The 26,771-nt window shown below is 42.8% G+C and overlaps 1 protein-coding gene across 1 annotated transcript in view; it reads left to right on the top strand.

Annotated features, from left to right (window-relative positions):
• SGCD (sarcoglycan delta) overlaps positions 1–26,771 on the top strand; it is a 136,061-nt gene that overhangs the window by 70,667 nt on the left and 38,623 nt on the right. The window contains exons 4-6 of the mRNA XM_053956762.1: positions 9,117–9,204; positions 11,434–11,553; positions 25,984–26,056. Of these exons, the coding sequence (XP_053812737.1) occupies positions 9,117–9,204; positions 11,434–11,553; positions 25,984–26,056 (281 nt within the window). The remainder of the gene's footprint in view (positions 1–9,116; positions 9,205–11,433; positions 11,554–25,983; positions 26,057–26,771) is intronic.

Below are 26,771 nucleotides of genomic sequence, written 5' to 3' on the forward strand. Positions count from 1 at the left end.
TCTGGCATTAACTCACACTTGAACTGTTCCAGCTCTGCAGCTCAGAGCTTGGCCCCTCTGTTTATCCTTGGAGGAAGACTCTGTCTGGTTGTGCAGACCCACAGAGCATCCTTCTTAAAGGCAGCTATTGATCATTTCAGCAGAGGAAACAACGTGGCTGGACTTCAGCAATTCAAAACCACTTTGTGCTGATGTTTCTGTGACCCCATAACCCTGTATCATAACTACAGCAGATAAATCACTTTGGTATCAGAGGTACAGTCATAGGCCCAGCCTTCCTTTCCTGCTCCTCCCCTACAGGGTTAACTGAGCATATTTCTATAATAAATATTCCCACAACAAGGCCTAAATATGGTTTTCATCAATCATTTTATAGCTGCTTCCAACCTGTCACACCAGAGTAGGTGTTTACAGCAGCTCAGGAAAAAAAAATGCAGAAAAACCGCAAATAAAAGAATTTAAATAGAAAAGCTGAATTTTCTACCAGGAATGGTCAGATAATCTTTCTTTGTGTCTTGTGCAATGGCAAGTGGACAGTCTCCAATGAATAAATAATTGCAGATCCAGGAAATGAGATTATTACTCCCATGAAGCAGTTGGAAAGGAGAGTTCACTGTGCCCTTCAAACATATTTCCTGAAGCACAATCCAGCATTTACCTATGGAGCACAGCAAACCTGAAAAATGGGGCTCATAAAGAAGAGCTTTTTAATTGTGACAGGAGCCCAAAAACTGAAACACTTTTATTGCAGGAACATGTCTGGGCTTCACCTTGCCATTTCACAGGCCAGATGCATGGGAGAGAACTCCAGTGGGTAATCACAGAAGTGAGGATGGCTGCCTGCATCTTACCTCCCTGCCCTCACCATGCTGTAATATAGTTGCTTTTGCAGTGTAATTGCTTTCTCTGCAGGGCTTCTTCCTATTGATTCTGCTTGTGTGGATTTAAATGGTTTGCAGGTTGTAACTAGACTCAGGTTGGTCTGCACCTCCACTGCTCTGTGCTAGGCAGCTCACGTGGCAGTTCTGAGAGACTTCAAAGCTGTCTAGATAGCATCACTCCCTGGCCTGCACGTATATATTTGATTGGAAGAGTGGGGCTGGATCAGATAAGTTCAGAACATCAATAAATACATGTATTTTGTTTGGTGACACTTGTTCAATTTGAGTCTTTTTCCCAGGAAGCAGCTTGTGTTGTGTCATTTTTTCGGCGCGCTGTGTAAATGCTCTGCATCTGCAACTGTCGAAGCTGGTGCCATCCCCTAGCAGCACCATCTGCTCGCTCACAGAGTGCTTTTTGCACAGATAGAAAATGTGAGGTGTTACTCATAATTAGGCAAATCACATGCTGTGATCTGTGATTGATTTGGTTCCTGTTGCTGGTTACCTCGCATATGTCTGTGTGTCCATAAGTATTGTCTACATACCAGCATATGGATGCAGATGAATCACAAATCCTTTTTCTCCAATCCAGACAGATGGAAATGTTTTCCCTTCTTCTTATTAGCAGCAGCTGAATTTCAGTCACACCAGGGGCCTCTGCTAGGAGCTTGCCTGTGTTTCGTGCTGCACAGGCACCCATAAGTTGACATGGCCATTTATAATCTCATACAAGAAGTAAGCCATCCATGACATGCAGCAAAGGAAAGCTGTAATTTCAAAGCAGTCTTCAGAGGTATCCACGTTATTAGCCTTCCTGGAGAAAAATATCTGGATATATAACTTGGCATTACGCAGTGCAGTAACAGAATGCCTGAAAGGACGTGTGAGCATTGCAGAGCCCCACTGTCTCTGCTGAATCTGTCTTCTGGGAAATACTGCTGTGCTTTTCTTAGTAGTAACAGTCTGTGCTCTTAAACATGTGCTCACCTCACTGACTAAGATCTTAATTGTTTCTGGTTGTAGTATGGTCCATATATAGTGCTGGTGGTAAGGGAAAGTAACTCAGAAATCAGTAGTTCTGTATAATTTTGATATTGTCTTCTAATGTCTTTTATAGATACTGAAGTATGATTTACTGGCAGTTTTAAAAGATGTTTAAGGCAGGCAGTAGGGACATCAGAAAGGCCATAAAAATGAAAACACACAAACAGAGGTCTGCACGCTTGACTGGAGTAAAAGTTACAAGCAGTGGAGTAGCTGTAGAGTTGGATGATTTAGAATATTTTTAAGCCTCAGCAGAGCTCTCTTCTTTTCTCTCCCTCTCTCCTCTGCCTACCTGCAGTGTGTTTACTTCAGCAGGAGGTCTGTCACCACTGGATTCAGATCATAACTAGGACAGCCCAAGGCAGAAAGCAGGATATAACTTAGCACAAATCCACAGTCCTGCTGCTCCACCACCTCCTTGCAGACCAGGATCAGACTGGAGTGAGCTGCCACTGAAGCAGCAGCTGCAGCCTGGCTGTCCTGCAGAGGAATTCAAGTAAATTGAAATGTTTAGAGAATACTTGGTTGATTTTATGCTGGAAGGGCTGAGCAATGTGCTGAGAACCCAGGTCTGCTGTTGACCTGTTTTAGAGCATTGGCATGGCTTGAGCCCGGCTTTGTTTGTGCAAGGGAGAGCTGTTCACCAGGGATGCCAAATTAATCATCAGCACACGTTTGATTGACTCTGATGTGTCTCCTTTGGGTGAACTCTCAGTGCAGTGAAGAGCTTGAAGCATTTTCAGAGTTACTTGGTTGTTTCACAAGTTGTGCTGCTTTCTTCATTTCAGTCCACTGCCTTACCAGAGGACTCCTGGAGCTGAGCTTGCTTCAATGCTTTTTTCCAAAGCCAGTAATGATCCCTTCAGTCCTACCTACAGAGAAAGTTTTGTGAATGTGCAGCAGCCTTCAGATGTTACAAACACCTGATGTTTGTAAAGCAGATCAGATGCTACAGATTTCCCACCCCTGTGGATACTGAATAGAACTCCAGCATGCACAGTTGCATTTTATTTTCATGTGTATGTCTGTTGGTTTCATCATGTCACCTGTGGTTTTCCTTATATTATAATTCAATGAAGTAAAAAAGAAAGCAGAACAGCAATGAAGTCAAGGCAGATGTAATGCCTTGGAAATTTTTCAGTGTTGTTTTTTAATATCAGCAGACATGGTGTAATTTAATTTTCAGAAGAGTCTCAGCTGCAAAGTAGCTGATTAGGCATCTTGAAGAAGCAGCCAATCTCTCAAAACACTCTGTTCATGAGATTATTACAGGTATTCTTCTAAAGAGAGAAACCCCTAGATTGCCAGAAATAAATCACTTTGAAGGATACAAACCCCCTCGGGTAGCCTTCCAGAAGCAGAACCCAGTCATTTAGATCTCACATCACAGACCTGCCTTCTTTGCACTTCAAAAAGAGTCGAAGATAATTGCTTTAATGGAGCAGAAGGAAATTTATCTTTTGTTTCTATTGTTATGAAAAAGAACTTCAAGAAGTGCAGTAAAAGAGAGGGGTTTGTGGCATTGGACATAAAACTCAGACCTGCACTATCTGTGCCATTAAAATGTATCACACTGGGTAGGACCACAGTATTTTCTGAGCTTCATGGTACTGTAAAACATATGCTGTGAAGGTGACTGAACTTTGTTTGCATAGAAAACAGAACTTGATTTTTTTGTTTGTTTGTTTGTTTTAGCATTTGAACACTTGATAAGAAGTCAGAAGTTGTAACACAGCACACTAAGCTCATGATGCTTCATTTATGCTTTTGAATGCCCAGTGCAGGTCAGGGCTGTGTCAGCTCTGTCACTGAGCCATGACCTGGGCACATTCCACTTGGGATAAAGTTTCCTTCCTGGAAGAAGAAGATGCAAACTACATTTTGTTGCATCTCCACTGAACCTACTGCCTGCTTCCTAAAAAACACCATCTTCAGACACACATCTAGCACATACTGGGGCATTTTAAAGCGTTTGTTTTAATCTGTTTGTTACCAATTCCGTTCACAGTTTGCTTTCATTCTGCTGTGAAAAGCTTGCACTGTCAAATCAGAAGTTTTACTAAGAAAGGGATTTAGTAACATGACCATTATGTTCAGCTTTTTGAAGGACAAAATCAAGATGAAAAGAGACTCAGTGATTAAACAACAAAAAGTATGTTTAAATCATATTAAGGGCTACTTTCAATCTATCACCTAAGGATTTAGCTACATGCCTTAAATTTTTGTGCCAGGAAGCTTCTGGGGAAAATCCTATTGTTGCAGTGGGGATCTAGACCAGAAAAAGAAGGAAGAGCTTTTGACATAGAAACAGTAATGAGTTAAGCATGAAGTCTAGATTTTCTGCTGGTGTAGATGAAGGCCAGGCTGCTGTTCCAAGCAGGATCTTAGGGATGGGGCTCATTAGATACTCCCCAGTTTTTTTCTTCACAGACAAAGGTAGATGCTGTCCAGTGCTTCCAGTTTGCTCTTCAGGAGATGCATGGTGTCTGTACAATGTTCTGTGAGCTTTGCTGAGGCTCATGGTGGTGCCAGCTGCCTGGTCCCTGCAGCACCTCTCATCAGTTCTGAACGGGTTTTGTTAATCTCCTCCTAACTCTCTATTTTAGGGGGGGCAGCTCTGAACTTTTCCAGACACTCTCAAAGGAGTTTCTGTTCTGAAGGCAGGAGTGGGGGAAGGAAGTGCACACCTGGGGACAGGTTCTGGGGTTTTTTGACTGTGCTCACAGCACGTTCTGGAGACCATTGTGGTTCGGAAACTCCGAACCTCAGTGAGGTGTTCCTGGTGCTTCCCTTGGAAAGAGGAGCAAGTGGTATGGGAACGTGCAGAACTGGGTCAGGAAGACTCATTTAAGCATGTCTGTGTCAACTGACCAAAAGTGACAGAGTAAGGGTCACAAGGTCAGCTTTCCTGGCAGGTCAGGGGATGTGCCTGACACCTGCTCTAATGAGCTGCACACCGTGTGGTGTCCTCAACAGTGCTCTGGACCTGGCCACACAAATTGAAACTACAGAGGTGGGACGCCTTTGTGGCTTTTCATTAGAACTTTGCCATTCCTAATGAAGACCATTTCAGGTGCCCTAAAATTATTGCTTTGTCTCTCAGTTATTGGGCGATGAATTCTTGCTGCATCAAACCAGAAAAAACCGAGGTGCAGCTCTGAGTTGTTCCTACCAGTGGAAAATGCAGGGCAGGAAAGTGTCACTGCTGTTATTGCTGTTATCACATGAGCTGCTGGTTGGATTTGAAGGAAGGAATATATTCATTACCCACACAAAACTTCCCCTTGGAACAGCACCCAGGGGTGCAGGCAGGTGAGTGCTGCTTGTGGCTGTAGGCCAGAAGCAGGAGAGCTTTTGCTGGCTGCTTGCCTTACAGAAAACAAGCTTTTGCCCTCTGACAGTCCAGCTGAGCATAGAGCAGTGTTTGCTTCCTGTAATGTCAGTGAGAGGTGGGGTTGAGCAGGAAAATGGTACTCTGAGTGACTTCTCCATAGACTGCTCCTAGATTATGCTTTAAGATTTTATTTTTGCCATTACTTTGTCAAGCCTGCAGGAAATTCACTGTTTCCATTATTACCACAAGCTTCACTTGGCACTTACTGTGTGAAGTCTGAATCCATAGGATCAGATCAAAGCTATTCCTTTTGGCCATCCAAACTACAAACATGCTGACTGTGAGGCATTATTTTTAAATTGCCTCTAAAAATTTAAAAGGATTTCCAAATATTTTTAATAATTCCCTGAAACAGTCTAAGGACATCTGTTAAAGTACTGAATTTCCCTGAAGACAGCACTAGTTGGGATGCTTCAGCTGCAAATTAAGGTTGTCAGTCAAAGGGCTTTTTCTGTTTCTGTCTCTGATCTGGGAGTTTTTAGCATCTCTTCCAAAGTGAGCCAAAGAAAGACAGCTAGTGAGCTGTTCTGGCTTGTTTTGCCATGTGTTTAACCTAGCAAACAGTAAAGTTGATACCTTTTGTGAAGTTTTCTATATTTTACTGGATACCTCTGCTTGGTGAGGAACCAAGCTGTGCAGTTTTGACATATTTTTGTACTTTTCATATTCTTTCTTCTGCAGCATGTGTGCAATGTTTTAATATATTGAGTAGCTGTGGCAAATGCTATTGTGTGTCTGCAAACATTTGAATTATTTCAAGGCACTGGCTCTGCTAATGAGGAGCTGGAGTAAGAGGCAGAACGATTATTTACTCTCCAGCATTTCCTGCAGAGATGAAGAGCAGGTTCATGGTGAGCTGAAAGGACATGACCAGCCCAAAGAGTCTTTAAAAGATGTGCTTGTTTATTGCATGCTGGTATTCCAACTCCAGCTCCATCAAGTGCTATGACAGTTTATGAAAATATTGCTTCTCTACGTAACTGTTTTATTGTGGTGCTGATGCCATACTGGTCTAGATTTCCACCTGCTTATATACATCAGAATACTTCATTTTGTGTCATGGTAACATGAAAGTGTAAAAGAAGGGGAAGGCTTTGTCTTTTCAGTTGTAAATCCTAACTGGCTTTTAAAGCTTTCATTATTTTGTTCTGTGTGATTGAAAGAAGCTGGCATCTTCACCAAGCTTGCAAAAGAGGAAACATTTTTTTTAATGTTCAGTGTTTAAAAGATGTCAATGTTATTTCCTTTGTAAACAGAAGATGATAGATGGAAAATCTGCCGAATTTTCAGCAAAAGGGAGTCATTTCTTCAGTTCTTACTCATTCCTTAATGGAAAAAGTATTATGGAAATGAGAGCAGGCATTGCATTAAGTGCTTCCAATGTTCTTTCCCTGCAGACCAATAAAAACATAACTCCTCCATTAGGGAAATTTAATTTTTTGAAGGCTGCATGAATTTGAGTTCTGAATGAGTGAATGAGATGACTATGCTGGGGTAAACATTTCCAGGACTGATTATGTATTTTAAGCCTTTTCTAGATGGATACCAGCTCTTTCCTTGTCTTGTAGGTCTTCTTCAGAACAGCTCTTTCTGTGACTTTTTACACTGGCTTATCTTGTAGTTCCTCTGTAGTGCAATCTCATATTACAAAGAGCAGCAACAGAGTTTTCAAAGTCATGGGAATTGAACTATTTTTCTTGCCTGAATGTGGACTAGAGTTCCTGGCTTTTTCAAAACACTCCAGCTGCTTGAAAACTCCATAAGAAAAATTCAGACAGTAAAAGTCAAAAAAAAAAAAAACCAAAACAACTTTTCTGTGCTTCTTATGGCACGTTTATAGTATTTACAGCCTCACCTATAACTATACATTATGCAGATTGTAGCTGTCTACCTTTAAAAATACCCTTTATGTGTAAGTGGGAAATGGATATGCAGCAGTAAACTGCTGTTCCTGGGTGTGTTCAAATCAGGTCCCTGAGCAGGGGGGGATCCAAGTGAAGCCATCTTTTCTTTCTCAGCTGTTAACCATAGAATAGGAATAAATAATCAGCTTTAATTTCTAGAAGTTCTAGAAGATAACAAAAATTAGAGGAGAATCATTACAAGTCATTACCACTGATCCTTACTTATAAATTATTAATCATAATTCAGTTTTATATACAGTAATACTTAAGGTGTCCGACACATTGCAGAAGTATAGAAGGATGGCTTGTCTTCATTTAGTGTAGGAGGGGTCAGAGGCACCAAGAGCTTCTGAAACTTGTCCAAAATCCGGAAATGATTAAGTGGAATTCTTTTTTTTTTTTTTTTTAATTTAGTTGTAAATAGTCTAGATGTAGCCAGAATGTTTTAGTTATAATTGATTATATAAACCCCATTTTCCTCTTTATTGATGAAGGACTGATCCCATGGGAACATGCTGCAAAAACAGTGAAGGCAACAAATGTAATTACTGTGAATATTTGGTCACATGTGAGGCTGGTTTTATTTTAGTTTTTTGAGGTTTGTTTTCAGAAAACACTGCTGGGAATTGTTTGTCCATCACTAGAGTGTTCCCTGAAGGCCCAGTCCACCACAGGATGCCCAGGAATTATTTCTGTGTTCCTGTTATATTTTATATGCAGACAACTTAGTCCTGCTATGATCCACAAAAAAATGGCATCTATGAAAATATTGGGTTCATTACAAATTCAGGAGGCAAGGAGAACATTCCTGACCCACATGATTCTCTGTCCCCACCCTGATTATCCATTCTTAATGGAAAAATTTTGGAATGCTGGAAAAAAGACATCGGACATAAAACTTTTCAAATTCTTGCTGATTTTCTTGCTGCTTTATCTCCTCTGTCTATCCTGTGTCTCTGTCAGCTGATGAATTTGATCAGCTGCGTGCTTTAGGCTTTACGAAGAGATGCTGGCGGTGAATCTCCACCTCTCACTTTGGATTTTTGGCTGATTTAATTTGGGGTCACCCCGTGCTGGTGCTGTGGGTGGCTGATAGCCCCTGAGAAACCAGCTGTGCAGGCTGGGGCTGCCTGTGGAAAACACAACTTCCCTGGTGCCTGGGCCGTGTTTGCACACAGGAGCAGGCAGATGGTTGGAGCTGTGGGTTTCCTTTGGCTTCACTCTGCAGGAGAAATAGCTGAGATGGATGCTGCCAGGTCGCTGTGTGGCTCCTGTGTGCTACCAGCTGCTCTGGCTCTTCTCTCAGAGGTGTGTTTAAAGCATAAAAATGAGAAATTGGTAGAACTCTCTGTGGTCAGGTGGGAAGTGGGGAAGAGTTCGTGTCTTGTGTTCTGCAGACCCGGTGGGACGGGTCTGGTCACAAGCTGGCGTCCCAGCCCACGGTGTGGTGGGGAAATGTGCCAGATGGTTCACAAGTGCTTTGAGATCTGAGGCACTGTCCAGATGTTAATCACATTTTCTCCTTCCCAGCCCTTGGGCATGGCTTGCTCATGTGGTAGGCACACACTGTCACCCAGTGGAGTCATCAGAAGCTGTAATTTTGCAGATTTGCCTCTGAAATGCACTGCTGCAGTCAACCACCTTCCCAAAACACCTTTGGGAAGCTTAGGTCAGGTCCCATATCACCTGCACATTTTAAAATAATAGAGGCAATCATCCCTAAAGCACGGCACTGCCTGGGCCTGACAGAGCTGTGGTGTCTGACCTGGACAGGAGGAGTTACTGCAGGGTAGGTGCAGCCCAGCCGTGCCCCCAGCCTCGGGGGCAGCTCCAGATGTGTCACCCAGGCAGCCACCCCCATCTCACACCCTTGGTCTCGTGGTCTCGTTCCAGGGCAACCCACTGTACTTCCAGTCCGCCAGGAACGTGACCGTGAACATCCTCAACGAGAAGACAAAAGTCCTCACTCGCCTTGTAACAGGTAAGGAGGGGGAAAGGCTGCTTGCAGGGATTAAGGAGGGATGAAAGTGGGTGTTCTGGGGTGCTCTGCTGGCTTCAGACAGCGCACGGCAGCGAGCCTGCGTGTCTTGGGGAGTAGAAATGAAAACTTCACTCCACTTTGTAGAAACAAAGCCAGAGACAGGAAGGCCATGCTGGAGAGGCAACTGGCTGGGGTGTCTGATAACGAAGCAGACTGTCATTTTCATCTGAAAGCCAGTCCAGAGTTAGAAATGTTTGTTGTATGACATCAGGGTCAGGAAGAACATACGCCAGGCTGACATTTCTGCTGTAACAAGCACAGGTTTTTCCTAAGACATTTATAACTTGCCTGAAATCTTGAGAACTCTAGAGCCCAACTGTGGCAACTGTTTGCAATTTAAAGTCCTTCTGCTGATGAAGAACTCCCTTTGCACCCAAACAAGAGTGTGTTGGGTGGGGAAGTGGGTGTTTTGTAAATCCCCAGTGCACAGCAACCTTTGAATTGAATGCCTGAGTAATTTGGGTTGAAAGAGCCTAATGCATTATATAAGGAATATGGCACTGTATATATGGCATATCATCTATATTTGATATGGGACAGAGATATATTTACTGAGATTTATGCATGGACTGTGAGAAGTATTGGTGTGTGGCAAGGGCAGTAATCTATAAACATGTTTTTAAGTTGAGACTGGGTTGCTTGGTTTGCTTATATAACATCTTGGCCTTTAGTCACAGTATTAAATAATTAAATATGCAGCTTCAGTGAGCAATTATTTAGGCAGCATGTGTGAAACTTGCCTGGAGGAAGGAAATAAATTCGACCCCAGGCTCCCTGATACTCACATTCAGAATGAAGGTCTTCAGTTTGTTGGTTCTCCATGTTTTCAAGAGGGTGTTTGGTTCACTTACGCACCTCTGTGTCACGAGAGTTTGGGATTCAGTGATACCTCCCAGTGTGATGCTCTGGTTATTGAGCTTTTTATGCATTCAGCACCAGCTTTGGTTTCACAGTGGAGGAAAGATGTGGTCCCATGTAGTGCATGCTGCAAGGATGAGTGGGGAGGTGGTTAATAAGCAAGGCAAAAATCAGATTTAAAGTACTGCATTTTCTCAGGGTGGCTGCACGAGTTTTTGAGTATTTCCAGGGATCTCAGCACAGCCCCACGTGTCTGAAGTGCAAACCACATGCATGATTCTGTGTGTCCAGGTGCCAGCACAGGTGACCTGTGCAGGGAAATGCTGGGTAGGGATGGAGTTTTTAAGAAAATACTGGCTTTCAAGTGTTATTTCTCTTGTCTTTTGAGAAACGAGACTGGTCTTGAAGATGGCCAGAATTAATGCAAAGTCCAAGCACCTGCCTCGTGCAGGATGATATTCCAGGAGGGCTGTGGCTTAGGTGGAGTTGCCTGGGTTGTTCAGTGGTGAATTGTCCAAAGTCTGGCCCAGGTCAGTAACCCGGGGCAGCCTCTTTGTAACTCTTGGCAGCCTTTGAGCCACAAACCTGCACAAAATTGCTGTTCAGGTGGCTGATGTTTATCAGACCCCACAAAAAAACACATTGCCAGAGGCTTTCCAGCACTGTAGGGCACAGCAGCCTGTAGTAAAAGCAGCAGAATTGAAATAAGATCTTCAAAGGAAAGTTTTACTTGTCTAAAAACTTTCTGCACTGTGAGAGCATGCCATTTTTGTTGGCCTACACATGATTGAAGGGATCTAAAACAAAACATTTGCTCCTGTACTGGTGTTTGTCTATTTTTTTTTTTTTTAATTGGGCTGTACATGACACTGATAGATTTTTAATCCAGATATGTTTAAAAGCTAGAAAACCAGGAATCTTTTACACAGTAGCATCAGTCCAAGCAAAATGGGCCCAGGAACTCTTGGTGCCTCTTAGACCTGCACCAATACTCTCAAAGCATGGCTGGGTATGTTCATTGCTGTTTCACATGTGGGTCTGTCATTTTGGTAAAATATCCCAGCTGTCCCAAGATCAGTGGTGATTTTATGGCACACATAAGCATTAACAAAAGCATAAGTAAAAATAGTTGAGCGGTTGTTACTTGGGTAGAAAACTGCCCTTTCCTAATAAGATCTGAAAAGCCTCCCTGTTTGGTGTCGCTGATGTAATTTGTTGAGCTATTATTACCCAGCAAATGGGTTTATTGAATGTATGAAGGTACTGTGATTTTCTTATACTTCTCCCTAAAGTAAAGCTCCTTTTCCCTAGGTCCCCAAGCAGTGGAAGCACACAGCCAAAAATTTGAGGTGAAAACCCTCTCTGGAAAATTGCTGTTTTCTGCAGATGACAACGAAGTGGTGGTGGGAGCAGAGAGATTGAGAGTTCTAGGTAAGAATTGTTCATTAAGCCACAGTTTTAATATGCACCTCTTCAAATCTGAGTATAGTTTTGCCTGACTTTCCTTCCTATTTGCTGGAAGCTTCTTTTGGAGACAAAACCTTTATGACTTTGAATCTTTTCCAAGCAGATAAAGGCCAGGAGTTTCTATGTGGGGACTTTCTTAACTTGCACAATTTGTTCTTTCCCCTCCAGAAGAAAACTCCCCAGGAAATGATTTGTCTGGCTGAGTGAAGTAGCTTTAAAACCAGTTTTGGAACTGAACAGCTTTTATCTCCTGGATCTGGGGTGGAGGACAGTGAGGGGCTGCCCCAGGGATGTGCCCATGTCTGCAGTCACTGTGCAAAGGGAAACCCCAGGGTTCATGTTTTCGGTGCCAGCACTGTCACCAGCTCCTCCTTCATTCTGAAACAAACAGCAGGAGGATCTGCCTCCCCAGCTGTGCTGCCTGCCAGGCTTTACATCGGTATTTCCTAATGAGAACTGGGGATACACTCTGGGTTTGGGATGTAGGGGTTCTTTCTTATTTCTTGGGATTTTTTTTTTTTTGTCTTTAATTGGAGAAAAAAAAAACAGTTGTGGCAATTGGAAATTTTGAAACTTTATTTGATAGTTATATAAAATTAACTGTCTGGAACTTGAATTTTTCTGCTCCCCAGTTCAATCCAAGCTCTTTGGTTAGTCTGGGATTTGGTCAGGAATGTTTTCACACAGGACCAGAGTGAGTAGCTCAGTGTTGTTCACAGTCACACAGCAGTGCTGCTGGTCTCTGTGGAGGCACCAATATCTGTTTTATAGTGACTTGTTTTGGATGCATCTTTCCATTCCCAACTGTTCCTTAACTTCTCTTGTAAAAACAGATCAATAAGGAGCTTGGAATTATATATAGATACAGATGGTATTTTATTATTATTATTATTGTTATTATAATTTCTAGCTATTTAATAGTATATTATGTATAATATAAATGGGACTTGGTATCCAACCTTTAACATTTTTTGCTGCCTGATGTCCTGCTGTTGTGGATGGTTCCTGTTTGTAGACAGGGTGGGTGTAGCTCTCTGCAGGTCACTGTTGTTACACACTGGACTAGTTCAGTCACCAGCTATAAAAAGTTAGGTGGGCTTCCCAGGATAAGTGTTGAACTTCACAAAATTAAGAGTATCTTTGTTTGTTTAGAACTTTGAAGAGGCCCATTCAAAATTCTTGTGATGTTCCAGAGTCGGGGACATTTGTAACAGTCCATGTTCTCCAACAAATCTCCCTTCACACTGCACCTTTCAGAACTAATTCATGCAGGGTAGATGAAGTCTGGAAGCAACAGTTTTTAAGGGTTTTCTTGGAGACCTTAAAATAAGAGAGATTTACTTTGTTGATTTAAAAAAAGACACAGAACCTTCTCCTTACAAGCTGCAAGTACTCCTTTTCAGATTACATACTTAGAAAAAATTGCTTTTAAGTTCCTCTGTACTTTCAAGAAACCAGGAATTAATTTTGATAGCTGTTTTAAGTTTTTGCCTTGTTTTAGTCTCCAGAATAAACAGCATCAAAAATCTGCTGATCACTGTAGTGCACTTTGATTTTTACCTGTAACTGAGTGTTTCTTGAAGTTGGTTTGACTTTTGCAGATCTATCAGAAAAGAAAAAACAGAATGATACTGCTGGTGATGTTACATAGCAAGTATTCCAATGACCTTGAGCTGAAATGCTTTCTGAGTTCATTCTTGGCTTTGTTTTTCTCCAGCTTTGCTTCCCCAATCTAATTTTATCTCCAAAAGTGTTTGCCGTGGCTGTTTGCCATGCTGGGAAGTGTTACACCATATGTTCGTGTTTCTTGCAGTGGTTTTGTCTGCTCTGAAGGCCAGTCCGAGCTGCAGCACACAGACAAATTCCTTTGATCATTCTTCTGCTGTTTGGGCTCTCAGGTGCTGCTGGAATGTGTCTGCTGACACCCGTCTAGGCCATGTAAATAATTTCAGCTTGTTCTTGTTACTACTGAACATGCACTTCTTGTAGAGGCAAGTGTGTGTCAACAGCCTGGCATGAAAGTCATCCCACAGAGGTCACAGCAGCAGCTTTCAATATTGCCAGAGACAATAACTCTTTTCTTTGTACGGACTCCAAAGTTTTTTTCTGGAAGTTTGTGCTACAAACCGATGCTGAATCCTTGTCCTGAGAAAAGAGTTGCTCTCCTGTTTTGAAATGAACCCTGCTCTGGGTATCTAGAGGGTTTTTCAACATTAGCAAGGGATAAAAAAGGGGAAGAATACACAGAATTTTAGATTAAAAACAAATGCAAGTAGGACATACGATGCATTTGATGGTGCTTCAAAAAGCTGTGCAGCATGGGCAGTGCAGATTACCATATGAAAGTGCTTTTTATTTGATTTGTATTTTGGGGAGTTATTTCTGATTTCTGAGCATTAAAGGACAGAAAGACAGAGCTGGCCACCTCTGCTTTTCATGTATGACGTAATTTAGAGTACTTCAGTGATTTTATTTGATATAGTGAATCCAGTCAAACCTGTCATCACAGGAGAGACTGGAGGATGACAGGAACTCGTGTCTGAGGGGAAGGGCAGATCTGAGCCCTCTGGCCATGGTGAACCCTGGTAACACTGACACAACCTTGTGCAGACACAAAAAATCCCACCTTGCTCAAGTTGGGAGCTCAGCACTGCCTGGGTCCAGAAAACCCTGAGGGAGCTTGTGTTTGCCTGCAAGAAGCCCTATAAAAACTGAGCCTTACAACCACTCCACTCTGCCCTCTTACTTCCAAGCTCTTCTGCCAGTGCTTGTGTGCGGATGGGATGGGATGGGATGGGATGGGATGGGATGGGATGGGAACACATTCTCACTCTTAGCATCCCTTTCCTCCCCAAATGGAATTGGAGCACCCCGTGGTCTTTTGAAAGATCCCATAGCAAACCTCAGAGCTGCTCTCCTTCCTCAGAAGCTCAGCTCTGCCTTTGCAAGGCTTGGATTTCCGAGGGCCAAATCTGCCCCTTCTCTGCCCGTGGTGCCCTTGGGGGGTGTGTGGGGTGATGTGCAGCCCTGCCCTGCCAGCCCTTGCCCTGGCCAGCAGAGCTTTGGGCAAACCCCACGGACACAGAGCTCACGCCTGGCTGGACGCCCCCGTGGGCTCCTAAACACGGACCCTCGTAGGGGAGATAAATGAGCTGCTCCTAATTGAATTTGTATTTACTCCCTCCCTCCCCGCCTCCCTCCAGAAATGAAACGTGTCTAGACCATCTGAAAAACGGGGCGTAAGAAACACTCCTTAGTTAAAAGAGTATTAAAAATAACTTTGATATATATTAATTACAATTTCATTTAATAGCTTATTGAACGTTGTAGCATTTATAAATAAAAGACAATCATAAAGCATTATTCTGACTGTTAATTAGCTCTATTTATTCTCCAGATTAGTTTTTAAATATGCCCTCTAGATGCCACTTGATACTAATTAACAGAGTTACATTATTATCTCTATAGAAAGGCATTTTTAATTAAATCTAAAGCAATTTAAATTAGCATGAGTTTTTACAGAAATTAAACTCTGGTCAGATGCTTAATTTAGCCTTATAAGACAACATGCCAATGTCAGTTCTCTCAAGGGCCTTGACATCTTTTTTTATTTGAGATTATTTTTTGAAGTTTGTTTTCAGGGAAACTTGCCACTATACTCTGGTGTTTAATATTTATGATGGATTTAACCAATTTTTTTTTGAAGGCTAAATGTTGATGGGAATCCACATGCATTGCAGTGAGCTGAGATAATACCACAAAAGCTACACTTCTGCAGCTTACAGGAGTCTGGAAGTCTGGTTTGAGTGTGGAGGGAGGTTTTTGTGGGAGGTGGGATTGCATAGGCTGGATGTTGTCCCCTTTCAAATCTACCAAGCTTTTTAACCACTGTTAAAATTACTGTTTTGCTTTCCAACAAGCATGGGATTAATCACAACCCACAGGGTCCCTTCTCTACAACAGAACAATACAGGCATTGCTCCCACTCCCCAGAAAATGTCTCTCAGACATTTGGATTAGCATGGCAGAAGCTTTTCTTCTAATGGAGCCTAATAAAGATTTGGCTAAAGCCTTCTCCTGTGGCAAACCCTAACTAAAACAGCTGTATTTAGAGTGGGGTAGGATGCCTTTCATCTCCCAGAATAAAGACTGCAGGAGCAGTGTGACCTGGCCCTGCACCATGGCTGATTTAAAAGTACTTTGATCTCACCAATCTTTCCCTGCTCTCCTGTCAAATAATTGGCCAATAATTCCATTTCTACCTTGTAGCTTCTTTTGCACTGTAGCCAACACCCTTTGGGCAGTGAACCATGTGGAGCATGTCAATGCTGACCACAGGTTAGACTTTTAGGACTGTTAGTTTGGGAACATTTTCTTTGTTCAAGTTTCTCTCCAGCTCCCTGGGACTGCACCTGGAAAGAGGAATCAGCTGTTGAAAGGTTATTGCAAATTTATGAATATTTGGAGTAATTAAATCCAAGGCACATTTCCAGGATTTTATTTATGAGCTGTTTATTAAAGAGTTTAGAGGATTTAGTGGAGGAATACCCACAATAAAAGCAGTGTGGTCCAGGAGTGCATGGCTATTTACAAGAGCATGCAGTGACAGGAGGAAGAGGAATGGTTTTCAACTGGAAGAGGTTAGATTTAGATTAGATATCATAAAAAAATTAGATTCTGTGAAGGTGGTGAGGCACAGAAATGGGTTGGCCAGAGAAGCTGTGGATGCCCCATTCAGGTTGGATGGAGCTCAGAGCAACCTGGTCTAGTGGAAGATGTCCCTGCCTGTGGCAAGGGAATTGAAACAAAATGACCTTTAATGTCCATTCCAAGGCAAACCATTCTGTCATTCTGTGACTGTAGAGAGCTCTTTTAAATGGCAGTGTTGGGGCTGTTGCTGGGGTCCTGCTCTGCATTTATAGAACTCAAGGTGCTGTGGCTTGTTACTCGTGGAAGGGTTAAAAAAGCCTTGCAATAATATCCTTCACTTTGGACAAGAGGAGAACAGGATTTAATGTGGATGTTACTGAAGTAGCACATCTGTGTAAGCTGCCCCAGCTACTTTAAACTTCACATCTACAAACATTTTCAGGATTCCCTGTATTGGCTTGATGTGGGAGCAGCCCTGCAGAGCTGTGGCTGCAGTGCCAGCCTGGTTAGAGGACTCTGCTCACATTTCCCCCATATTAAACTTTTAGGGACTTCTTGGCATGTCCTTTTCAGCTTTTGCTTGCTGCAGTAGTTACAGCAGAATAACTTTAATGACTGCAAGAGTCGTTATATTTCATTAAATAATCCACAGAGATATTTGTCTGGTATCAGTCATTTCAGAGGGTGGGGTAAGCTGGAAATTTAACAGTTTCCAGGAATTACTACTCATTTTTACAGCATGTACCCTTCTTCAGCAGAGATTATTTATGGATCATAGCATGCATGGTTGCCCTTTACAGCAGCCATTATGATTTCCAAATGGCATTTTGCTGATGTGTTTGTGGCAGAGGGAACAACTCTGGTAGCCAAGTGTTGAAATCAGGCCTGACCCAGAGAAGAAATGGAGCTTTCTGGTCTCACCACTGAGTCTGCTGCAGCTTTATGCCTGAGGGTAAATGCCAAGCTTCAGTCTTTGTAGTGTGGATTTTGGGCATTGCCCTGAAAAACAAGGTCTGTAAGTGGCCTTCTAAAAGGAGCCATGGTGCTGCAATACTCATGTCTTACGAAACTGAGACATTTTCCTGCTCTAATCCTTTTCCTTTACAAAGGCAGTGGAGGGGAAGGTGCCTTTAACCCAAAGGACAGGGAACTTCTCTGGGGTACCTCACTGGGATGCCTTGCTGTGCCTCCAGCTGCACCATCAGCCTGGGGCCACAGCCCTTTCCCAGTTCACCCAGTTGCAAATGAGCTCCAGCTTGCTTTGGCTGCTTCTGAGCTCCTTGTGTGCTCTCAGCCAGAGAAAGGAACGAGCCACAGCCAGCTGGGACGGGCATTTGACCTTTTACTGGAGATGTAGGAACTTCTCTAGGAAGCAGCTGCAATACTCAGAGCTCCCTGCCCACAGGTAATTAGGCAGCAACACTAATGCAGTCCTGGAGCAATTGCCAAGCTGTCGTGTAGTGGTTGGTCCTGCAGGAAAGGGGTGGGGAACAAAACGAGGGGAGCAGGGAAATGTGCTGACAAATGAAGATAGCAGGGTTTAGCACTGGCACTAGCCAGGCTGGAAACTGCCTCCACGGTCTTCAGCTCTCAGTTGTGGCAGTGCAGTTCTGTCAGATTTCCTTGAGCTGGTTGCAGAGCTGTGATTATGGGAAAAAATTATGTTTAGCAAAATTAAGGAGTAGTGGAGGGCAAAAACATATGTTTACTCTCGGTGGTTAAAGCCACAAGAAAATTCTTTTTTTTTTTTCCTCTCAGCTAGGAATCATGCTGTTGCTGTATCCGTGTAGAAGCAGGGGTCACAAACTGATTTAACTTGTAATCAGCAGTGACAGAGAATTTAAAAGCTGTATAGAAAAGAAATCTGATTTATTTAAATTGGGTGGGTTTAGGGATTTTTTTTTGGTTTTTTTCCCCAGAGGTTGAGATGCAATTGTTGGATGTTTTCTTTCAAATAAAGTATTTCTCCCATTCTGCAAGGGAAGAAATTAAAATTACCAATTCCTGAATGAATACTTCTGATAGCTCCCATGCTTTAAGGGCAGTAGGTGTGATGCTGTTTTCCATTCTTTTTAATGGCAAATCCAACTTACATTGCTCTCCTTTTTCAAAATCCACTCACCCAGATTGCAAACTTGTCTTTTTATTAACAAGAACAGGCTGTGTTGGGAGAGAGAGATACTGAGGAGTTTTCTTTGTGTTTGCTTTTACTTAAAGTACATTCCAGGCTGAAAGGATAGCATTTATGTAAAGTGTATAGGCTTGGAGTCCAGGCTGAAATGTGTGTTCAGATTGTGTTCCCTTAATCCTGTTTAAGGAAAGGGAGGAATCATCCTCCATCAGATTAATATTGATTAAATGTCACAAGGATTATGAAAGAAACATACTGTACACTTACCAAACACTGAAATCAAGTTTAAAAGTGTGGCAGATTTATATTTTATTTCCTAAGTGTCCTCCCCACTGATCTGTTTGAAGCTCACATAATATTCTCCATGATAAATTTCACTGTGTATTCCCACTTCAGGTGCTCCCCTGAGTTCCTTTGCAACTTTGCACAAGAATGCTGAGAAGAGCTTCAAAGGAATTCAGTGATGACATTGCTATTGTTGAGCTGCAGGAAAAAGTGTTGAAGGACCCCAAAACTAGTCAAGAAGAAAATATCTAGAGGTCAGCATAAGTTGCAGCAACCTTTCTTCCTATGTCTGTTCTCAGTTTGGGTGCGAGCCCGTCTGTTCTGTTCTGTTCTTCCCTTTATATCCTCAGATCAATGAGCTGTGGCAGGGAGGCTGTTGGAGATGGTGTGACTGCAGGCACATACATCACTAATGACCCACTTGCTCATCTCTGGGCTTGCAGCTCATCTCATTGTCTGCAAGTTTTCCAGCTTAAAACCCAGGCTTCATTGATTCCTTGGGACTCTTGAGAGAATTTTTTCTCCTCCACCCAGCAGGGCTGGAGTCACAAGAAGCTCCTGTCTGGCCTAACTCAGCCACAGCCCAGTGCCTAAGGCTTGGCTCACTCCCTGTGTTCATACAGTGCCAAGACCAAGAGCTAAAAATAATCTGTAATAAGAAATAGAATCCATAAAATATATATATATATATATTACATTTTTTATTATGGACACTTTGTTGATGCTGCACTTGATCTCATTATTGCCCTTATTATTCAGGAATTTTTGATTGCCCTTAAAAGAACAGCTCCCCAACACTTAGACAAAAAAGGAAGACAGACAGACCTTGGCAATGAGCTATTTTTATAGGATCCTGGAAAGAAACGTGAATGAAGCTTCATGGCTTTTGTTCAATGCACTGGCTTAACCTAACCAGGCTATTATTGGACCCTGAAATAGAGCTCCTATTGATTTCAGATTTAATGGGATTCAAGGGGAGCAACAGCAATTACTATGCTCACCCATTTAAAAACATAAATTAAGGAAGAATAAGGCTTTTAAAGCTTGGAATTAAAAGAAGCAGTCACAAATAATTTTTACCTGCATTGTATTGGATTTACTTCCTGGGCATCTGTTTGCACACACTTTCTGAGACTGTCACATATTATCCTGGTGAGACCTGCAGAGGAGAGAACCTCCTCAGATGGGTGTTTTCATGAACAAATTGCTGAATGTGCCCTGATCAATAATAGTGGGAATAAAAGTAGTTTATGGAGACCAACAGCACACTATACTCTTGACTTCAGCTAGAAAAAGCACAGCAAATCCTTCTCCTTCCCCTCTCATTTGCACAGTCCTGCTGAACACTAAAGAGAAGATACACTACGGCAAACTTAATCACCAGGTTCATCACAGGCCTCTGAGACCCCACTTTCATTTGAAAGCAGTGATACACAACACTAAAGGTGTGCTGCAGGCCTGTAATTATGACTAAAAAAATACAGAGTGGGAAAGAAATGTGTTGTCTGAAAAGAAAAAGGAAAGTGGGGAGTAGCTGACCAGGTGTATCTACACCTGAGTGGAAACCTGATGTCTCCCTGCATTCTGCTCAGCCCCAAGAGCTGTTCAGCCGATTGCCACCTGGCCCTGACAGCAATTATTAGTCTAAAAAAACCTCTCACTGCATTGTATTTGGGCTCCTCTTCTCTCTCTTCCAGCAGAGAGCAGAGGCAGCCCGGAGGAGGTTTTGTGCAGAGGGAATAGGATGTGATCAGTGTCTTGGCACAGTGGCTGGGTCCCAGAGGGAGCAGGGATTGGCACCAGGGAAGGTGCCAGGACAGTGTCATGCAGCTCAGGCACTTCTGCAGCACGCAGGGAAAGCAGGAGGCAGCTGTAAAAGCTGAACACAGATTCCTGTGTTCCTCTGGTGGAAGCTGTTGTTGGTTAAGATGCAGCTTCCAGCTGAGATTTGCTTCTTTCCTGGGGCATTTGTGCTCCTCCATTTCCAAAGCCTAAAACTGGACTGGAAATGTTCTCTTGCCATGAGACTCTTGGTTTTTGTTCTTGAATGAAGTGAACACATACAGGGGTCTTTGACACCCCATACCTTATGCACTGCAAGGGAGGAAAAAAGCCAAAAAACCTAAAATACTCTCTGAGTGAATCTTTATGGTGATGTAAAATACTTCAGGTAGATCCTGTCATATGCTGTATAAGTTCCTGACTGATTGTATGGAATTAAGTTATTGGGCAGAGAACCAGCTAATGGAAACACATTGATGAAATCATTTTTGAGGGACATTAAATGGGACTTAAAATAAAGCTGAAATGGCTTTATGGATTTTTCAGTCAAACTGTTTATGAACATTTATCGGTGGTAAATTACACAGTGTCAGAAGAGGGAATCAGTATAGTAGAAGCCTCTCTGATATAATACTGTGAGAAAGAATAATTTATTGCCTAGGGATGTACAGTACAGTGTGTTTAAATCCTAATGATAGTATTGTTTTCTTCTGTCTTTGGCTGATTGCACATAAGTTACCCTCAGCAGCAGCAGAGAGTCTCATATGATGAAAAAAAATTAGTACTTTGCAATGAAATAGAAATTTTCTGTATGCGTTTTTCATGACAGATAGAAAATGTTTTAATAACAGATAATTCAGGAAGCAGAAACTGTTGTACAATAGTAAATGTAGGTTACATTGGCTTTATACTCAGTAAAAGAGGAAGAGGGGTAGAGCAGCTTTGATTGAAAAGGGAGATTGTAGCAGCTGATTCTTGAACTGTTGGAGCTGTTTGTTAATACCATTTGCCAAAACCCATCATTTCTCAGGTAGAGGACAGCGAAAATAAGACTAGAGGAATGCAAGACTAGAAGGAAATTGCTGGTCCTGAAAATACTGGCCCTTTGTTCTGAGACACCAGATCTTCCAGTCAGGAATTTGTCACATATGTCATATGGTCTGTCCCATCTAACTGGAAAGCTGCTCCCATTGTAGCTCCTCTTTTGGCTGGAAAACCCTCACTTTCCTTCCCAGATATACCCAGGATCAGTTTACTGCCACTCATCTTGCTGCCACAGGCCCCTAGCCGGGTGATAATTAGCACTGACTCCATGATTGGAGAAGGCTGATCAATTGCTTTATTATATCATCCTGTACTTACTAAGAAACTCAGTAACCCTTCCAGCCAGTCCAATACAGCTTTGGCCTAATTGGTCAATCAATCCAAACACCATCCAGTGGCCAGTTAAGAAACCACCCTTTGGTAAACAAATCTCCATGACACATTCCACATGTGCACAACAGCAGGTGCAACAAGGGGAGATAAGAATTGTTTCTCATTATTTTCTCTGATCTTCTCACAGCCTTCCCCAGAAAAATGCCTGGGAAAGTCTGTGCCTGCTCTCTGTGGCCAGAGAGCTGCTGCCACACTCATCTGAGCACTGGCTCTCATATAAATGTGGGCTTAGAGCCAGTGGTTCTCTTCCCTTGGTGTTATTTACCCTCTGATGTATTTATGCACAGCATGAGTATCCTTCCTTAGCACATCATGCTGTTCAGCCACACAGCCAAGTCCTTCCAGGCTTCTTTTATTGGACAGACAGATTCCTGTTTGTGCAGTCATAACAGTTTTTCCTCTCTGTAGACTCTCCTCTCTGGGGATGAGCAGGGGAGGCACACAATAGTTTGAGGATTCATTGATGATTCTTAAAATAATGTGGTTTCCTTTTTTTTGTGTGTGTGTGTTCCTGTTAGACTTTCTTCTTGCCTTTCAGTTTAATGTTGACTTTGACTCTGTCACGCTGCCATGAATCATGAGCAGCTTTCAGCTTCTATCCAGGGATATTATATCTTGGATGCCTCCAACATGTAGAAGAAATTTTTACTGCTTTCTAAGCACATGACCTTGGACTTCATATTTTCAACCATTTGTTACTCCATAAAATCCCAGTTTCCTTCAGCAGAGCTAGAATAGCCCAATTCAGAGTGACAACAGCACATTTCCCTCAAACTTTCCTTCCCTTTGTTGCCAAAGCCTTGAGTCACAGTTGGATTCCATGATCTGCAGAGTCTTTTCCAACATAAGTGATTCTGTGATACTAAAACTACTAAATGAGGTCACTTCCTCCAGCCTTCACTTTCAACACCATCCAACGCTGCTGCTGTCAGAGCCTGGCTGGGGGCAGCCACAGTGGCCAGAAGCCAAACTTTGACACAAACGTCCAGTGGAGCTGAATTTGTCCAAGGCAGTTTTTCCCTTGGGAGCTGCTGAGATTGAGACTCTCCAGCACAGAATAGAGGGGGGTGGAGGGTTTGAGGTCCAGAAAATTCCCAATAGCACAGAAAAAAGAGGATGGTTCTTTACTGAAATCGTCAGGCAGCAGGGTGAAACCAAAGGGAGAACTTCCTCAGAGTGTTTAATTCATCCATCAGCCCCCTGCTAGAAAGGGGGACAATTAGGATGAGGATTAAGTGAGGTGAGGAAAGTTTATCAGTAGTTCTGATAAACTTTCTCTGCCAACTCAAGGGGCCCTTGGCTGCTGACAGCCACAGCCAAGGGAGGGATGTCTCAGTCCTGGTCCCTCAGCATCCCCTCGTGGCTGATGTCCTGCTCAGTGACAGACAGGTGGTCCTTTGGGGATTCTGTGTTATTAAAGAAGAATATGAATTATACAGTCAAAGCAGAAAGCCTTATCATGGCATTCACTTCAAATTCGGATCAAAGGAGAGAAACAGAAGGGTTTGGAAATCTCATTCCTGTTCCCAGTTTATGAGGGACTTCTTAATGGATCTGGCAAGAAGGGAGACAGGAAAAGAGGGCTTGAGAACTGTGTAGGGAAGGGAAAACAAGAAAATGGAGGAAACTAATACCCAGCTCTTTCATTTTCAACCTTCTTGAAATGACTGCATTGGGGTTTTCATTGACCTTGTTTCCAAAGTTGCTTCCTGCATTTAAACTAAAAAAATGAAAGCCTGGAAACCCCAAGTTTAGGAATAAGTTAATGTTTCTCCTTATTCTGCACGCACTTCTGGTTATGGGCAGGTAGTTATTTTGAGTTTGCATGACTTGAGTATCCAACTTAAGGTGTCTAAAAATTAATTTAAATGCCCAGCATAAAGTCACCATTTAAGCTATGTGCGTGGAAGGGTACAAGAATATCTATGTGCATCTCTCCAGCTGCACCTCTTCATCCTCCTTCCCTCAAAAATCACTGTTCTATTATGCAGATAAGTGCAGGCTGGATGTTTTGCTACATTTCATTGCAAAGCCAAGAGCCAAGGCAATCGTGTTGGATAAAGCAGAGATTTAAATCATTTGGAAACTGTTGAGAGAAGACAGATCTGATAGTAACAACCTTCATGGTTGGCAAGTTTCAGCTGCTTATGACAACTTGTAACAATGAAAGCTTATACTAAAGTTAAAAGCTCAATATCTGTATTGTGCCATAGGATCAGCTTCAATCCCCAAGTATAAACCTTCAAACTTTAGGCTGCTTTTATCACCTTTGTTTTTTTCTGGGTTAAAAAGAGTTGGGTAGGTTTTTTTATAAATGTTAGAGTGCTTGTTTTCATTGTGATTTTTTTTTCTTTAACACATTGGGACAGCTTAGTTAATTTATTTCAGTGCAAAGAAAGTATAGTCATACTGCAGTCATAGGTGTTTCTCACTTATGGCAGCAGTTACAGCAGGATGTTGTCTTGACATGTTTTGGACCATCTCAGAACATCTGTTATTCTGTAATGATGACTTTCAAACTGCACACAGGGAACAGTTACAATAGCATGTGTTAGGAGTGCTCTCAAACTGTACATGTAAAAGTTTTCATCAGGATCTGTAGTTTGCACCAATAACTTTATCAGACTAAAATCTAAAGAAATAAAAAAAAAAATGCCACCAGTGCTGTCTGCATGCTGACACTGAAATTGCTGTGATGACTGCAGGTAAAGAGTGACTAATTGTTCACAGTGTGTCTGAAGGCAAGAACACAGGTTTGAATTTAAGAATATAGGTCATACTTGCTCATTGGCTTGGCAGTTATATATTGGAGAAGAGGAGCATTAATTTATCGTGCACACACCCTGTGTGTGAGGCAGTTAGTGCCACTCTCAGCTGTGTTTTAATTGGAAGTTTCAGTGGGAGCAGGAACGTGATGTTCTGCAGCAGAGTGTCGGTGGCAGCACCTGAGGACTCCTGTGCTCTAGCAGAGTATTTTAAAAGTAGAACAGGTCCAGGAAAAAAAAAAAAACCAACCAAAAAAACCAGCGAGAAGTCCAAAGGATTTGCTTCAAAGTGATTGATTCAGAAAGCCCAGAACTTCTCAGAGAATCAGAGCAGGTTGGGGGGGTTGGGTCACCATCAGTGTCTGACTAAAGTCTCCTCATGTGAGGCTGGATGGCACATGAGGACTCGAGAAGATTCAGTGGCTGGAAGATGAAATTAGACCATTTCAGATTAGATGCACATTTTAAATGAGAACAGTCAGTGGAAAGGGTTGCCAGAGGGTGGCAGGGCTTTGGCTTACAGCAGAGATATGAGGAGAGCACATCTTTCTAGAGAAGAGAGAGCAGGGGTTGATCACAAAATATGGACCCAGTTCAGGGATGGCTGGGTGAAATGGCCCAGCTGGGCTATGCAGGTGGCCATGAAGAGGATTGCAGTGGTCTGGAACTTACACAAGCTGTTTGTAGTACCCAGCAGTTCACAGGTCTAAAGCCAGCCAGCAAATGGGGCAGTGCAGCTTCGCCATTGTCTCTGAGAGAAGAGGGAATGAGCAGAAGTTAAATAATTTCTGGGTCACACATTGAACTGGTGGCCAGGCTGGGACTGGGGCAGAGTCTGTGCTGCCCTGCATGAGGGTGCACCTCCCTCCTTTTCCCCAGGCAGGAGCACAGCCTGACTGGAGGGGATCCCTGACTTGCAGGGATCAAGTCAAAATCTGCTTTTCGCCCTTGAGTATCTCTGAGAGCCCAGCAAAAGAAATGATGTGGTGACATGCATCCAGGTTCTTCCATGAGGGATGTAGCTGGATTAGATGCCTGGTTAGCAAAGGGTGTCTTTTCCAAGCTCTCTGCATCAGTTGGGGGCAGGAGACTCTCCCCAGGTCGGGGTGCAAGCACCTACTTTTCCAGCCAGAAGTGCAGTTTACAGGCAAACCCCACGTGTGATCAAGGCAACCCATTGCAGATGAACAAGGTCTGGCTTTTCTGGGGACAGAAGGGATGTGCAAGAAAGACACGGGGTCAGGCAATGGGTTAAATTGCACCTAGGTATGATTTGACAATCACTCCCCTGATAACAGCTCATAATGTTTACAATTTGTCTTCTGTTTTGTTTTGTGATTTCAGGAGCAGAAGGCACAGTGTTCCCTAAATCTATAGAAACTCCCAATGTCAGGGCAGACCCCTTCAAGGAACTAAGGTAAACTTTGGAATATGGTTTAATGGTAACTCAGTGGAGCCTTGTTGGAGTTGTGCTTACTGCTGGGCATCATTTCTGCTTTTGCATAAGAGCTTGGGGATTCTCTTTGGAAGGCATCACAGGAGAGGATGCCATGGAAGAGAAGGGACCTGCCATATTTACATGTGATATGACCAAACTAAAGGCAATGACAGGTCATGAGAGCAGCATTTCTGCTCTGCAATGTGCTCTGCATACCCTGGGCTCAGCATTTGGAAAAGAAAAATAGAGTAACCTTTTCCTGGTTGTGCAGGGAGGTACTGACGGCTGTGCTGGATCACAGGGAGTAGCAGCAGGCAAAAGGATAATGCTCTCCAGTATTATCAGACTTGCAGAATTGCAAACCCTCCCTGACCTACACAGGGCACAGCTGTGCACATGTGTAACTGCTGACACTTGCAGAGGTGCCACTTGCTGACAGCATTGTGCCATGTGGGAATAAACAGCACAGCTCCTGGGAGCCAGCTCTGCCCTCAAGCTAAGGCTGGGCGTTATATTTATTTTTTTTTTTTAAATAACTTTAAAAAAAAAAAGAAGTGTGGCACTACAGGTTAACTTGAATGACTAGTCTCTGGAAAGATACTAATCACAATGGCCTAAAAAATTATTGACTGAATCTCCTGATATCTTCTGACCAAGAGTGCTGTAGGGGTTTGCCTAATAACTCAAATTATCC

Source organism: Vidua chalybeata, chromosome 15, assembly GCF_026979565.1.
Source record: "Vidua chalybeata isolate OUT-0048 chromosome 15, bVidCha1 merged haplotype, whole genome shotgun sequence".
Taxonomy (NCBI): domain Eukaryota; kingdom Metazoa; phylum Chordata; class Aves; order Passeriformes; family Viduidae; genus Vidua; species Vidua chalybeata.